This window comes from Hyperolius riggenbachi, chromosome 12, assembly GCF_040937935.1.
Source record: "Hyperolius riggenbachi isolate aHypRig1 chromosome 12, aHypRig1.pri, whole genome shotgun sequence".
NCBI lineage: Eukaryota > Metazoa > Chordata > Amphibia > Anura > Hyperoliidae > Hyperolius > Hyperolius riggenbachi.
In genome coordinates this window covers 46,188,763-46,205,367 of record NC_090657.1, presented here as the reverse complement: position 1 = coordinate 46,205,367, position 16,605 = coordinate 46,188,763, and the positions used below count along the sequence as shown (strand labels likewise).

At 43.2% G+C, this 16,605-nt stretch overlaps 1 protein-coding gene across 2 annotated transcripts in view; it reads right to left on the bottom strand.

Moving 5' to 3' along the window:
• Nucleotides 1-2,320: 2,320 nt before the first annotated feature.
• Nucleotides 2,321-16,605, bottom strand: part of LOC137541484 (lysozyme C-like) — a 45,910-nt gene continuing 31,625 nt past the window's right edge. For both annotated transcript variants that reach the window (XM_068262791.1, XM_068262790.1), the window contains exons 2-5: nucleotides 11,326-11,554; nucleotides 8,274-8,420; nucleotides 5,888-5,963; nucleotides 2,321-2,600 (exon numbers count right to left, since the gene is read on the bottom strand). In XM_068262791.1, the coding sequence (XP_068118892.1) occupies nucleotides 2,447-2,600; nucleotides 5,888-5,963; nucleotides 8,274-8,420; nucleotides 11,326-11,521 (573 nt within the window). In that variant the 5' untranslated portion in view covers nucleotides 11,522-11,554 and the 3' untranslated portion in view covers nucleotides 2,321-2,446. The remainder of the gene's footprint in view (nucleotides 2,601-5,887; nucleotides 5,964-8,273; nucleotides 8,421-11,325; nucleotides 11,555-16,605) is intronic.

Sequence of the window (16,605 nt, the reverse complement as noted above, 5' to 3'; positions counted from 1 at the left end):
TGTTTTTTTTTTTGCTTTTTTTTATAACATTGCATCATACTTTCACAGTTGCAGTTTAAAAAAAACACACTCTGTCTTTTAAGCCATAAAATAAAGCAGAAATTATGACCCTTTAAACTTTCCTGCAGTAAAACCTTATCTCAAGCTGTCTCTCACTGTTTTTTGGTTGTTTTTAATGCTTTAGAAAACAGGACTGTATTTGACCCAGTGGCCCAAACAGAAAAAATTATGAGACAATTTTTGTTTCTACTTACTGTTCTACTTCTTAGCTGTATTACACAACTAATTCATCATCTCATAAGTTTATATCTCATAAGTTTATTTTTGCTTCAGTTTCAATAAACTAGAAGAAGTTGTTATTCTTGTCCACAAAACTAAATTAACCTCCTTGGCGGTTAATTTTTTTTGCCTAATTGGCAAAAATCATTTTTTTAAAAAAAATTTTTTGTTTCATGTAAAGCTACCAGAGTGGTAGCTACATGAAACACCACTAGAGGGCGCATGTGTCCCTCTAGTGCGATCGTTGCCGGCATCTATATGTATGTAACGCGTTCCCCTGTTTGGCTTCTCCTGTCGCCATGGCGACGATCGGGATGACGTCATCGACGTCAGCCGACGTCCTGACGTCATGCGCACTCGATCCAGCCCATAGCGCTGCCCGGAACTCATTGGTCCGGGCAGCGCAGGGCTCTGGCGGGGGGGGCCCTCTTTCGCCGCTGCGTGCGGCCGATCGCCGCAGAGCGGCGGCGATCAAGCTGTGCACGCGGCTAGCAAAGTGCTGGCTGCGCGCACAGCACTTTACAGAATAAAAATCGCCCCACCAGGGGCTGAGATCTCCCCCTGCGCGGCATAGCTCAGCTCGGGCTTACCGCCAGGGAGGTTAATAAAAAACAAAACACTTTTTGATAAGCATTGGGCGTAAATCTACTTCCTTAGGCATTTGTCCAGATCTATCATTGTGGACTGTTAAAGGATACTCGAGGTGACATGTGACATGATGTGTTAGACAGACATGGGTATGTACAATGCCTAGCACACAGATAACTAGGCTGTGTTCCTTTTTTTCCTTTCTCTGCCTGAAAGAGTTAAATATCAGGTATGTAAGTGGCTGACTCAATCCTTACTCAGACAGGAAGTGACTACAGAGTGACCTTCACTGATACGAAATTTCAACTATAAAACACTTTCCTAGCAGAAAATGGCTTCTGAGAGCAAGAAAGCGATAAATAGGGGAATTTCTGTACAGGTAGTCCTCGGTTAACGAACGAGATAGGCACTGAAAGTTCGTTCGTAACCTGATTTCGTTCTTAAACCTAATGTTACCCGGATTTTTTTTTTTTTTAAAAGGCAGATACTCACCTAAGGAGAGGGAAGGCTCGGTCCTAATGAGCCATCCCTCTCCTCTCCCGGTGGCCCCGGTGGCTCCTCCGTTCTCGTCGCATGCCAATGGGACTTCAGAAGTCTTTGGGAGCCGAGTCCTCCCGAAGACAGGAGGCGCACACGCGAACGCGTCATAGAGGAGCACTCTGGCTCCCGAAGCATCTCCGAAGCCTCCCTTCGGCCGGGAGACAGCGGTATTTGACCGAAACGGTCGAATACCGCTACAGGGGGGCCCCAGAACAGCAGCAGGCATCGGGAGAGGAGAGGGAGTGCTCTATGGGACCCAGAGCCTCCCTCTCCTTAGGTGAGTATCTGACTTTTTTTTTAAAACCCTATTCCCATTAGCTTTAAGTCGGGACGCCCCCATTCCTTAAGCAGAGTAGGCGCAGCGGAAAGGCAGATAGGAGACATCTCACCTGTTCCATGCCGGTGTAATGTCCCATCGTGCTGCCCGGAAGCTGCGCGGCCCGTCCCCTCTCCGTTCACTGTCCACCCGGCGGCTTGACATGCGTCGCATAATGACGCATCGGGAGGCGCCGCCATTGGGGGCTTTTCCTGATTGTGTCATTATGTGACGCATGAGAAGCCGCCGGGGGACAGTGAACGGAGCAAGAGGACGGGCCGCGCAGCACGATGGGACGTTACAACACCATGGAACAGGTGAGATGTCCCCTATCTGCCTTCCGCTGTGCCTACTCTGCTTAAAAAACGGCAGCAGAAGAGGTAGTCCACGGCGGCGTGACATCATCGCGGCGTATCAGCAGGTCGGCCAAAAGTCGGGCGTTCGTAAACCGGGGACTACCTGTAGTCTCTTCCTGTCTGAGTCAGGACAAATAAAACTGTGGAATATCTTTTTTAGGAGAAGGAAAATAGATACAATTGTTTATTTCATTCGTTTATTTTTGCTTTGGGTGTCTTTTAAGAAACAGACAATACGTGGTCAATGCTGCAAAGAGTTTATTTGATTTGAGTATCCAGAGAGACAATTTTCAGAGGGTAAAAATTAATATAGGACAGGGGTATACATGGAGAGCAGGGAGATTTTAATTTTTACTGACAGAAACATTTAATTTCCATAGGAACAGTTGTCATCATCATCGTCATCATCTGGACCATCTGGACCATCACTAGGACCACCCTTAGGACCACCCTTAGGACCACCACATCCTCGTAGATAAGGTTTCAGGTCTTTGTTTTTACAGTTGTTTGCAAAGACATCCCTTTTAGTGAAGAAAAAAAAACCCAGAAAACAATATTATAATTATTAGTAATAAAATGCTAATAATATTATATTAGAGGATTTTGCTGATTTTTCAGGCCATTGGCTGTTCAAAGAAATGTAAAGTGCATTTACATCTGTTGTATGTATTTACTGTAAATAATAATTAAGAATTGTCCTGTTTTATGTAAATATCAATTAGGAAAATATGTAATTACAATAAATACATTATATATACAAACAAGAAAACTGTTCTCAGTCATCCAGAGGCGTGACTCAATGAAATGATACATTTCCATTTATCTCTCTGCACACTCATTTACAGAGGAAGAGAACACCTGATACAGTTTCAGGCTAGGTTCACAATGGTTAGTTGCATACGACTGTGAACTGCAATGGAGACTGGACATAGACTTTAACCACCTTAGCGGTATGGACGAATAAATAAATAAAAGCAGCACACGCAGCCGGCACTTTGCCAGCCGCGTGTGCTGCCTGATCGCCGCCGCTCTGCGGCGATCCGCCGCGAGCAGCGGCGAAAGAGGGTCCCCCCCAGCCGCCCGAGCCCTGCGCAGCCGTAACAAATAGTTCCGGTAAGCGCTAAGGGCTGGATCGGAGGCGGCTGACGTCAGGACGTCGGCTGACGTCCATGACGTCACTCTGCTCGTCGCCATGGCGACGAGGAAAGCCAAACAAGAAAGGCTGCTCATTGTAGCCTTCCTTGTTACTTATGCTTGCCGGAGGCGATCAGAAGAACGCCTCCGGAGCGCCCTCTAGTGGGCTTTCATGCAGCCAACTTTTAGTTGGCTGCATGAAATAGTTTTTTTTTAATTAAATGCAATACTGTGAACAGGCCCATAGAGTTGTATGGGCAATGAATTGCCTTGCAGAGCTATTCTGCAATGCAACTAAGCACTGTGAGCTAGCCTTGAATATTGCATGGATACATTTTCTGCACACTGCAAAGTTATGTACTGCACTGTGCAGAGAGTTGGTGCAATAGTTGAAAAATGGCTTTACTTAGTGCATATACATTTGCAGGGAGTTAAGTGAAAATATTTTTAGCTCCACTCATTGGCTTAACTTCCAAATGTTATAAGTAGGAAAGCTTTTTTCTTTATTATTTTAGTAACAAAACCTATAACAATACAGTAGCCAAATTGTATGGCCCATTGATGTAGGTGGTAGTAGGGACGTTTTTAGGCATAGGCATTACAGGCTGTTACCTGGAGTGCCATTGGTCCTGGGGGGCACCATGCCCTTGATTAAGCCCCACCCCCAAACAAAGTCATGCCCCTGAACAAAGCCAAGCCCCCACAGGTGTTTTTACCTCCTTCTGTCCCCCTTTTGTGCCTTTTGTGGGACTTCCTGCATTAAGCACCCACCCTATATGGCGCATGGTTTATATTTTCTAGCGTGAAGGGGAGGTGACACAGGACTTCTTGCCTGGAGTGACAAAAAAGCTAAAAACGCCCCTGGCTGGTATGGTGGGGGCGTGACTCTGCTCTACCCTACTGGGATTTTGTATCTTTACTATTGTAACAGTACAATTTTTTTCTAATTTAACCACTTAAGCTAATCTGGACGGATATATTTGTCCAAAAATCGCCACTCAAATGCAATCTGGACGAATATATCTGTCCAGCAGTGTTGCGTTGTTTGTGCACTCATTTCCACGTGCAGGCGGCTCATTCCCCGCTGCTATTACAGGGGATCGATTGCGGAAGAGGAAAACCTCTCCAATAAGGAGGCATCTTGATTCATGAAAACATACGTCACAAATTGTAAAAAAAAGCCAGCTCTTGATTGCAGTGCTCGCACTTCCTGGTATCTTCCAGGAGATTGCTTAGTGCCACCTAGTGGCCAAAAAGTTGAATTAAAGTAGAAATAGAAAAAAAAATACATACTGAATAAAAACTGATTAACCCCCCACACTGCCCATCAACAAAAAAGTAAATAAAAATGTAAAAAAAAATTTTTTAAATTAGTTTTAAAAAAAATACATAAATAGTTACCTTAGAGACTAAACATTTTAATATGTATATTGTGAAGGTATGTTACTATTATTTTGAGCCTATATGCACTTGTAATTAGTGATGGACACAAAACTGAAAAACTGCACCTTTATTTCCAAATAAAATATTTGCGCCATACACTGTACTAGGGAAATATTTTAAACGTTGCAATAACTGGGAGAAATGGGCGAATAAAATGTGTGGATTTTAGCCACAGTAGAACATTTTATTTTAAAGCTATAATGGCCAAAAACTGAGAAATAATGATTTTTTTTTCATTTTTTCCTATTATTCCTGTTAAAATGCATTTGGAATAAAATCATTCTTAGCAAAATGTACCACCCAAAAAAAGCCTTATTGGTGGCGAAAAAAAACAAGATATAGATCATGTAGGTGTGATAAGTAGTGATAAAATTATTGGCGAATGAATGGAAGGAGAGCTGACAAGGGAAAATTGCTCGTGTCCTAGAGGTGAAAACACTTGCGGGCTGAAGTGGTTAAATGATACTTAAAAATTGCCAGTACACACAGACAATGCAAAAAAATGTAGCTTTCATGCAAATTATACACAGTTTGGAATTGGTGAATCAAGACCAAAAGGTAAGTAGAATTTATTTTATAAATCTCAAGCTGCATACCATCTGAATTAAATCTGTCACTTACGGTATATGCACACAGCGCATTTTTCTTTTTGTTTTTGCATGAGATGCGATCATCACATCAAAATAAAATAAAAAATACACAGTGTGCATTTAAGTGACAGGACCATTGTCCAATCCAGAACCGCCAGTATCCTAGTACCATGCTGCTATTGGTGCAGATGGGACGCACACAGATTTTTAACTTGCGCTGCTAAATTTAAGATGCGCCCTATAGGAGCTAATGTAAAAAAGGAAAACATTAACCTTCCTGGCAGTAAGCCCGAGCTGAGCTCGGGCTATGCCGCGTAGGAGCCCTCGCTACATGATTTTAAAAAAAATTGAAAAAAAACTGCTGCGCTGCCCCCTGGCGGATTTTAATAGACTGCCAGGAGGGTTAAGAGTACTTTTACACTATGCATATTGCGCTACACATCCTGAAAAAAAAAGAATCACAACGCAACTGTCTTTAATGTAGCTTTACAATATAAACGCATCACGTTGCAATGCGATGATATATTCTGTTGCAATGCTACGCAATGAATGTAGTGTAAAAAAGATCTTTGGGTATCTTCAGTTTTGGACACCCCTAGATTATTCAGTGCTATATAAGAAATGTAAATTTATCCACGTACCATGCAGTCAGTCCCTGACGCTTTTTAATTTCCAGAGCACATTTAACATCATCATCAAAGGTCTCATCATCGAATGCTAAAAAAAAGTAAAAAATATATATATTTACGTGCAAGTCAACTGAAATCGACTGCAATGGACAATATAGGACCCAAAACACATTTTTTTTTTTCAACTTTAAAGAGACTCCGTAACAAAAATTTCATCCGGTTTTCTTCCATCCTACAAGTTCCAAAATCTATTCTAATGTGTTTTGGCTTACTGCAGCATGTTCTACTATCACCATCTCTGTAATAAATCAACTTATCTCTCTCCTGTCAGACTTGTCGGCCTGTGTCTGGAAGGCTGCCAAGTTCTTCAGTGTTGTGGTTCTGTGATGCATCTCCCCCCTCCAGGCCCCTCTCTGCACACTGCCTGTGTGTTGTTTAGATTAGTGCAGCTTCTCTCTGCTCTATTATCTTTTACAAGCTGGATAAATCGTCCTCTGAGCTGGCTGGGCTTTCACATACTGAGGAATTACATACAGGCAGAGCTGTCTGCACTCTGCAGGAAGAAACAGCCTGACACTTCAGTGGAAGATAGCTGCAGGGGGAAAGAAACACACAAATGATCTCTTGAGATACAAAAGGAAGGCTGTATACAGCCTGCTTGTGTATGGATGTATTTTCTATGTGTGGACATACTGTACATCAACCTACTTCCTGTTTTGGTGGCCATTTTGTTTGTTTATAAACAAACTTTTTAAAACTGTTTTTAACCACTTTTAATGCGGCGGGGAGCAGCGAAATTGTGACAGAGGGTAATAGGAGATGTCCCCTAACGCACTGGTATGTTTACTTTTGTGCGATTTTAACAATACAGATTCTCTTTAAAACATACTGAACAAGAAAGGTAGATTGCTGAAGCACATCATAAAAATGAAGGATTACATAAGCAGGGGTGTTTAATCAAAAGATAGTCTTGCAATCTATATACATTAAAAAAAGAATATACACAGCAATCCCCAGTTTGATTTACAAAGTAGAGGGTGTGTTGTGGCACCCTGGAGCAACAACACACAGGAAACAAAAGCGGGAGTCCAATGGTGCAGTATGTCAGAACAAGAATGTATAAATTGACAGATTCAAAATACTTCTCACAAAGGTCGGTTGCAAGGGGGCAACCAACCGCAGAAAGCAGGTGGAGACAATACACCAGATTGGCACTGTGGTGGGCCTGAGGAAGCTGGCTCAGATCCACGAAACGTGTTGCCTGTGCTAATTGAAATCCTTGTTCATACAAGAATTTTGTTATTGAGGTAAGCCACCTCACCTTTCTTGTTTTTAAACCGGTTTTAATTTATTTTAGATACACCATGGCGCCACTTTCCCTTAAATTGTGTCCCCAGTTTGCTTGTTCTTTATCCAGAAAATATATATATATTTTTTGTGTTAGACTACAGTAGTAACCAAGTCTTTAATGTAACAGAAGCCAAGTGTCCTGGCAGTTTAAGACAGTCAAATCAGCACATAGAGAATGATGTTTATTTAGTTTTTTTTTTACAAAAATTGCAATTTACTGCCCACAGTAAAAAAAACAAAACTAAAAACTGTTAATCAACCAGATTCTGCAGACCTTGCGATCAATGGAAAACATATGTGATCCTGGAAACCCACCTGAATTTATCACATTATTTGCTATCATGTAGCAAGAGCAAGCAGCCCTTTCCTGGGTTGTGGTGGACCATACCAGTAATCCTTACAAGTAGTGTTGGTTTTAAAAATCAGAACATCATTCTGAATTCATCCGAACACTCCGCCTCACTAGACTGATACTTCCTTCTTCCGACTTTGGAAAAAGGAAGTATGGAGTCACATGGAACAAGCTGTGAATGGTGCCGCTGTCTGCAGGTTTAGTGCTGAATGGTGCTGAAGTGTGGGGTTCGGGTACATTTGAAATGATGTTTCGAATTTGAACACTGACACTAGTTTCAAGGTTAGTAAATTAGCATTTGTGTGATTTGCTGTAACGTGCCTGCGCTCATGGAGATTTGTTTTTTTCCTTCTTGGGGGGAGGGGGGGATGTGGGTTTGAAAATTCAAGAAAGTTAATGTTTAGTCCGTAAAAATGGTTTTCATTGGATGTTGGATTGGGATTGCTGCTGATTCCCTGTCCATTCAGCAGTTCTTGATATTATCTAATGTAACACAGATAAGAGTTTCAAGTGCAGACAAACTATTAACAAGTCATTTGTAATAAAGCCAAGCCAGACTTGCATTTTATTCAATGATCTATAGTTCTAGTGGAACATTAAACCCATATTTATTCAACCCTTGAAAAATCTTCATTTTTATCAAGTGTTTTACAATCTGAATGGTTTGACTAATATTATGTCAGTATTTTTTCTTACCAGAACATTCAACATTGCATTGGTTTGGACCTTCATGCTTAGAATCGTGGCACCAGTGCTTGGCACTTATCTGAAGAACTCCATGGGTGACGTCGTTTGTTGAGCATTTTGGAAGAAACCGACTGCTGTAATCAGCGATGCACATAACTGGAGGGCAGACAAAGATAAGTTTTTACAGTAAGGGGTTCCACTATCCCTGTCACTTTCAGTGTAGAACAGTGTTAAAGCTGTGTTTATGTAAAATATCCAATCACACGCAGAGCAGTAGTCCCAGTTGTCTTCAACGCTCTGCACAACTAGATATTTGTAGTAAACCCAACTTGATGTTACCATCCTTCTCTTCACATCTTCCTACAGCTTACTAGAGGCATACATTTGAAACAGACGCTTGCCAATTTAGATGCGACGTTACGCGATATTACTAGCAAAATTGGTAAATAACAATTTAAGCGCAACGTTAAATAACAAAAACGGGAAATAACAATTTAATTGCAGTATTACATTATCAGTAAATTTACCAAAAATGTTGAACCTAACTATAACCTAACCCCTCCCTACTCTCACACAGAATCCCACCCCCGGTGGTGCCTAACCCTAAGACCCCTCTGGTGGTGCCTAACTGTAAGACCCCCCCCCCCGGTGGTGCCTAACCCTAAAACCACCCTGGTGGTGCCTAATCCTAAGACCCCCTGGGGGTGCCTAACCCTATGACCCCCCCCGGTGGTGCCTAACCCTAAGACCCCCCCCTAGAGGTGACTAACCTTAACACCCTCTGATCCCCGCTAACAATAATACAATAAATTTCAAATTAAGTGCAGTTGCCTTCTAAATAGCGTAACATTTTTTTATATTATGATAAATAACAATTGCACCCACATATATCAATAAATAACAATTTTTGGCCACGACTTTTTCAACTGCTCCTTACTAGAAAGTCAAGAGGACCATATATTTTGTTTTAATTTAAAGTGGTGGATAGTGATTTTTAAATCATTTTTTTTGTTTTGTTTATTAATATACTGTATATGCCAAAATAGATGTCGACCTAATGTGTAAGTCGACTCAAATATTTGACCCTTTTAAGGTGCATTTCTCATTGACCCAAGTGTAAGTCTACGCAGCAAAGTTAATGACTGCAATTGGGGGCCAGGGAGAATTAACAGCTGCACTTGAGGACCGCAGGGGGGGGGGGAGGGGGTTATTGACTGTGCAGCATAACCCCTCCTGTCCCCTAAGTGCAGTCAATAACTCTCCAGGTCCCCAAGTGTGGCAATTATTCACTCCCCTTCCTGCAGCCCAGTATTCCTCCCCCCCCCCCCCCCCGTCCTTTCTGTGTCAATTGTTATGGCCAAACTTTCAAGCCTGTGTTTTCTTGCTTTCGTTTATTTGTAAGCACCAGCACTTTTTAAAAGCACTTGTGCAATGATTTCCTATGTGCGTATTCTCACATGAGCGATGAGCTTTCTTTCCAATCGCAAACGCAGCTCCTGCACCATTTCCTGAGTGTCTGCGATTCTATGCAAGGTATAGGGAAATCGCTAGGCGCTTGAAAAAGTGCCTGGAAAAGCAATTTTGTGAGCGCTTTTTCTCACTAAGTACATTAAAGTTATTTAGTTCCAGGTCAAAAAGTTCACTTCCGGATTGTTTCTTTAAAAAAAACAAAAACGCTAATCGCCTAACAAGAGTGCTTAGAAAAGCTCTTCTAAAAATCGCTAATCGCTCAGAAAGCACTGGGAAAAGTGCTTTCAAAAGCGCTTTCCAAAGTGCACACAAAGGAGCTTGCGATGGCGCTGGGGATTCCTAATGTGAACAAGACCTTGATGAGGTTACTCACCCAGCTCTCAGCATTCCACCGATGAAATCTCCCTTCAGTAGGGGCACCTCTGGCTACTTAAAGGGATACTGTAGGGGGGTTGGGGGAAAATGAGTTGAACTTACCTGGGGCCTCTAATGGTCCCCCGCAGGCATCCTGTGCCCACGCAGCCACTCCCCAATGTTCCGGCCCCGCCTCCGGTTCACTTCTGGAATTTCTGACTTTAAAGTCAGAAAACCACTGCGCCTGCACGGCCGTGTCCTCTCTCGTGCTGATGTCACCAGGAGCGCACTGCGCATGCCCAGCATGGTCTGTGTCTGCGCAGTACGCTCCTAGTGACATCAGTGGGAGCGAGGAAACGACAACGCAGGCGCAGTGGTTTTCAGACTTTAAAGTCTGAAATTCCAGAAGTGAACCGGAGGCGGGGCCGGAGCATTGGGGAGTGGCTGCGTGGGTACAGGATGTCTGCGGGGGACCATTAGAAGCCCCGGGTAAGTTCAACTCATTTTCCCCAACCCCCCTACAGTATCCCTTTAATACTGAGGTTCCTCTAGATACCTGATACTAAGGGACACCTGTAGCTACCTAGGATGGGTAAGGGAAGAGTGACAGCTGGGCCAGCCAGCACACTTGTGGTGCTCTTCAGCGGGGTTTGTAGATGTGAAGTCTAGAGTGCCAGGACATCTGTGCCAATAGGCTCCTGTGATGTAAATCTGGGCCTGAATATGCCACAGGTTTAGCGCTAAAATTAACAAAAACACATTTTTTTCCATCAGAGAGAAATGAAGTAATTACTTTTACAACTTCACCTGCTGATTTTGCATGTTTTGCAGCTAGATTTTTTTTTTTTACTGCTGTGTAACAAAAATAAACTACAGAACCACAGTGAATTAATAGGTCTTAATTATCATCAACCATTGGGTCATGAGATATGATTACCAGTGACAACAAGTGAAACCATTATATCTAATATTTCATATGCTTCGAAAACATAGGTTTTTCGAATACATTTATTTTTTATTGTGCTGTGGTATTTCCACTAAACGTGGCTAAAATTGCCACTCGGTGGATGATGCCCATACAGTCGAAGGGCCAGCATTATTTAAGTCATATACCGAGGTCATTCAATTCTGTGCAATTAATATAGTCCTTTCAGATGGCCACCCTTGGGATAGAATGTGTGCAAATAAAATTAAGAACTTTACAATAATATGGAAAACTTTTCAGAGATTTACTTACATTCTGCAACCTCATTCTTTTTTAAGCCGTGATTCTTCAGAGATTTCAGAAGTTTACATCTTGGGGTATGGTTTGTGCCAGCAACCACCACTGCCAGGATGAGCACAATGATGGTCTTCATCATGAGAGCGTTGTGAGGTTCACTGGTCCTGTCCTTATTTATAGGCCAACGCTGTGATGACACAATGCAGCTCATACGTGCCAACTGGTGAACAATGGGTACAAGTCCCTGGGGCAACAGTGGAACATGATATTGTCAGTGCTTCTTGGTAAATAGTTAGGTACACTATGCCTTAGGGTTTTGGCAAGTGTAGAGTGTATTACAAACATTAGTTTGTAGTGCATTTTATTAAATGTAGCATTTGGGCATAATGGCAGTTCTCAAAGACAAATAATTTCTTCTGTAGGACAAGCAATATTGAAGGAAATGCATGATAACTAAGTTGTACTTCATCAAATCCAAAAACACAATAACTCCTAAAATAACATTCAGCATGTATGTGCATCAATAAGTTACAGGTATTTCAGACAGTGGGCACTTCTTATGCCCACTGATGGTTTCAACATTGAAGCTTACTTAGAGCCAGTTTTGAGTTAGACACTATTTTAGGGCCATTCAGATCACAAATGCGGATGGCCATGCGTGCGGAACCCAACGCGTACGAACGCACGCCATCCGCGTTTGTGTACGTTGCGTGGCTGATCCCATGAATGGGACAGCCGCGCGTTTTAGCAAAATCTGCTTGCAGCATGCGTTCCCGGACCGCACAGGACTGAACATCAGACAGTGCACTCTATGCACTGTCTGATGTCGTCCGTGTCGGCCTCCTGCACGCGTTTCCAAAACGCGGCTGGAAATGCGTGCAGTCTGAACGGGCTTTAAGGAAGGGATGGGGGGGGGGGAATACAAAGGGGAGAGCGCCCTCAGAAAAGAAGGGGTGGGAGCTGGATAGCCAGCTGAGGAATGACCTCACCCGTATTAGTGGCTGAGAATAGGGATGATCGGAAAGTGCAAATTCCGTTCTGCCGGAAATCACAGGTTCCGTCAGCGTTAAATTCCGTCGCTATGAAAATTCCGCCGGATGTTTACGAAATTCTGCGGAATTCTGGATTCCGCCGGAAAAATTAAAATAATCGCAAAAGCAACCTTATTTATCCTATATGGTAGCCCATAGACCCTATTAACTGTTCCCTTAGTCCTTTTTCTTCTTCTCCCTCCTCTCCTCCTCCCTCCTCTCCTCCTCCCAGAGGGAGTAGGGTCTCGTCTTCCAGGGATTTGTAGTTTTCAAAAGCCAGCTTACATACCTTGGCTGGGAATTGAACCCAGGTCTGAGTGCGTGGTAGGTAGCTCTCTTCACCACTATACCACCACCAACACTACATGCTGAAGCCAGCCTAGCATGTACCATTATGATATATCCAAGAGAAAAATGAGCTTGCTTAAGCATTTGTAGCATGTCAAAAGCCAACTCACATTGGCCAGGAATAGAACCCAGGCCTACCGCTCTGTAGGCTGCTATCCTAACCATTATACCACCAACACAACACACTACAATGCTACATGCTGAAGCCAGCCTAGCATGTACCATTATGATATATCCAAGAGAAAAATGAGCTTGCTTAAGGATTTGTAGCATGCCAAAAGCCAACTCACGTTGGCCAGGAATAGAACACAGGCCTACCGCTCTGTAGGCTGCTATCCTTACCATTACACCACCAACACAACACACTACAATGCTACATGCTGAAGCCAGCCTAGTATGTACCACTGTGATATATCCAAGAGAAAAATTAGCTTTCTTAGGGAATTGTAGGATTTCAAAAGCCAGCTTACATACATTGGCTGGGAATCAAACCCAGGTCTAGAGCTCGGTAGGCTGCTATCCTAACCATTATACCACCAACACTACATGCTGAAACTTCGTGGAGCAGACTTACTTCCTCCTTCCAAAAGACACACATACATCCCCGTAAAATCATTCAACAGCAACTGTATGCACAGTCTTTGTGGTACACAGTCTCTGTGGCACAATTGGTTAGCGTGTTTGGCTGTTAACTGCAAGGTTAGTGGTTCAAGCCCACCCAGGCATGGCCTTGCCTTTTGTGTTCAACAGTTGTCTGAAGAGAACCCCAGATAGCCAGGTAGCTTCATCTCTCTCTCTCTAGTAGGAATGGTCACCGCTTTCCGTGGAATTGTGTTTTCCGCAATTTTAGGCGGAAATTGGTCATTCTGTTCCGTTTGGTCGGAACGGAATTGCCTTTTCAATCTGGCGGAATTCCGAAATTGCCTGTGAAATTCTGCCGGTATCCGTTGATGGTTTTAAGCTGAAAATTCAGTTCAATGGCATCAAGTCCTGGAGAGAGAGAGAGCGCTCATTTTTATCTTGGGTATATCACAATGGTACATGCTAAGCTGGCTTCAGCATGTAGCATTGTAGTGTGTTGTGTTGGTGGTATAATGGTTAGGATAGCAGCCTACCAAGCACTAGACCTGGATTCGATTCCCAGCCAATGTGAGTTGGCTTTTGACATGCTACAAATCCTTAAGCAAGCTAATTTTTCTCTTGGATATATCATAATGGTACATACTAGACTGGCTTCAGCATGTGGTGTTGGTGGTGGTATAGTGGTGAAGAGAGTTACCTACCACGCACTCAGACCTCGGTTCAATTCCCAGCCAAGGTATGTAAGCTGACTTTTGAAATACTACAATTCCCTGGAAGACGAGACCCTCCACCCTTTCGGGAGAAGGGAGGAGGAGAGGAGGGAGGAGGGAGAAAAGGACTAGAAATAGTTATCAGGTAGAAATTAGTTTGGTGGGGAAACAAATTTGAATTCCGTAAAATTCCACGGAATTCCGTTTTAGCCCAATAGCAATTCCGTTCCGTCATATCGGAACCGGATTTACCAAATTCCGGCCGGAATCCAGCGACCATCCCTAGCTGAGAAGCCCATATGGGTCTATCAGTAGTGAAGCAGTAGTCCCACTCTAGCCGGGGATTCTGCCTTTCCTGCTCCTCTGATGTGATCCCTTCTGCTGGCCTCTGTAGAGGCATGAGCTGTGCCATTCTGGATTCCCATTGCGATGGGCGCTGAGTGGTAGACAGAAGAATGGGCTACTGTAAAATATGCTGTGAGTGCAGTAGGAAATACACTTGGTCGGGGAAGTCCGTGTGGAGTAAAATTAAGAAAAGTTTTTAATTAAATTTGCAACATGTTTCGGCAGACTACCCCCTTTCCTCATGTGTTTCCAGCACAGTGGTTTCCTCCTGAGTTTACAGAGCCCAGGAGACAGGATCACATCAGAGGAGCTGCACCGCCTTAGTCCCCAGCTAAAGTGTGACTACTGCTTCATTACTGATAGTCCCATAGGGGCTTATCAGCCATGAATATGGGTGAGATCATTCCTCAGCTGGCTAGCCTGGTCCCACTGATTCTTTTCTGAGTGCGCTCTCCCCTTTGTATCTCGCCTCATCCATGTATCTATAAATTCCTCCATTATCTTTTACTTTAATCCCGCACATTACCTACCAACCCAGAAAACCCCTCCTGACCAAACAGGAGTTTATATTTATACCTCAGTATATAAAGAAACCTATCTTCTCCCGCTGACCTTTTTAGGAAGTAAAAGACATATATTGAGGCACATCGCCTCTAGTTAGGACATTAAATAAGTTATTAAGGAAAGGGAGGTGCTGAAGGGGGTGTGACCAGAAAACAGCAATATTGCTTTTTAGGAAGTAGGCTGTTTAGGGTCAACAATTAAAGCTGAATGCCATATTTTGGTTAATCATGGAGAGGAAAATAGTGATAGACAACAGACGGGGCACCATTGAGTTTAGGCACCAGGTTATTGTTGGGGCTATGAAGGAAAGATAGGATACTGGTTACAGTAAACAATAGGAGAGGTTGGAGATTAGGGATAAGTACAGGCCCGAGGAGCAGAGATTAGCCTTAGGTTATATTGGGGTTGGAGAAATATTGCAAATTTTGGAGTTCTTGCAAGACAAGGAAGCAACCGACTTCTACATTGCTGATATCCAGTTATTAAATGAGTCCTACACCTTAAAAGATCTCTTTAGTCATATTAATTTGATAGAAGCAAACTAGGTTTCAGATGGAGTGACTGTTAACTGAGAAATGCCAGCTCATCTGTACTCTTAAACAATTTCTGTTGCAATGTTTGAACTTGAGATGGCTTCTAACTGTAACGCTGGCTGTAAGTGTACACTGAAAATATGGTAAATCAAAGTCAGATCGTCAGCTGAGGTCATACAAGTGAAGTCAGAGATATGCGGTAAAAAAGAAACTTTAGACGGAGCAAGGTCAATAACAGGTTAGAATCATACACATAGGTCAGATGGCTGAGGTACAGTTAAGGATGGGGCAGAGACAAGGTTGTTAGGCTAGCTGAGGTCAATATCGAGGATCAGATGACTGTAGTACAGAGAGATGAGATTTTAATCACAGTGGAGGGCTTGCCGGGTCATACACAGAAAAACAATCACAATAATACAATATACAATACTAACTAAGGATAGATATATATCACAAGCACTGCATATATATCTATCTCAGCAGAACTCTAACTAGACTCAAATTCAGAGAAAAGTCCGGCGCTCAGTGACCTGATTGCTATAATGGACAGCGCGGAACTGAGAGAGCAAGACTTAAATATGCAGGGAAAGTGCAGCACACCCCCGAACTGCCAGCCAATCAGAATCCTGCTCCTAGTCAGCTGATCACTGTGTCAGCTGACCGGCCTCACACCCATCTTCTCAGCCTATAAAGGCTGTCACGGGTTGTGCGCGTTCACCCTGGGTCTTTGGAGGATGCGCGGTCCCGGCTCACGTCTATAGGGGAGCCGGGGATGCCTACATGCTGACTCACGTCTACAGGGGAGCCGGGAATGCGACCGACCAAAGAGGAAGAGGAAACTCTCTCCAGCTGCTCAACACTATCAGAGCAGCCTGCAGAGACAAGACCAGGTAAGTTTGTTACACTAACATTTTATTTAGGCACCTAAACCAAAACAAACCTCCCATTCTTTCATGTCCTCATTCTCTAGTTTTCACTTTCTTAGTTCTTTTTTTTCCTTTCCCATAACCATGTCTTTATAATCTAAGCTAAACTTTCTCAACCACGGTTGTGTGGAACCTCAGGTTTCCATAAAGAAGGTACAGGCAGGGCCGGATTTGTACTTTTTACCGCCCAAGGCCCAGTGTCATCAACCGCCCTCACCAACTATTAACATCCTCACCAACTATCACTGCCAAACAG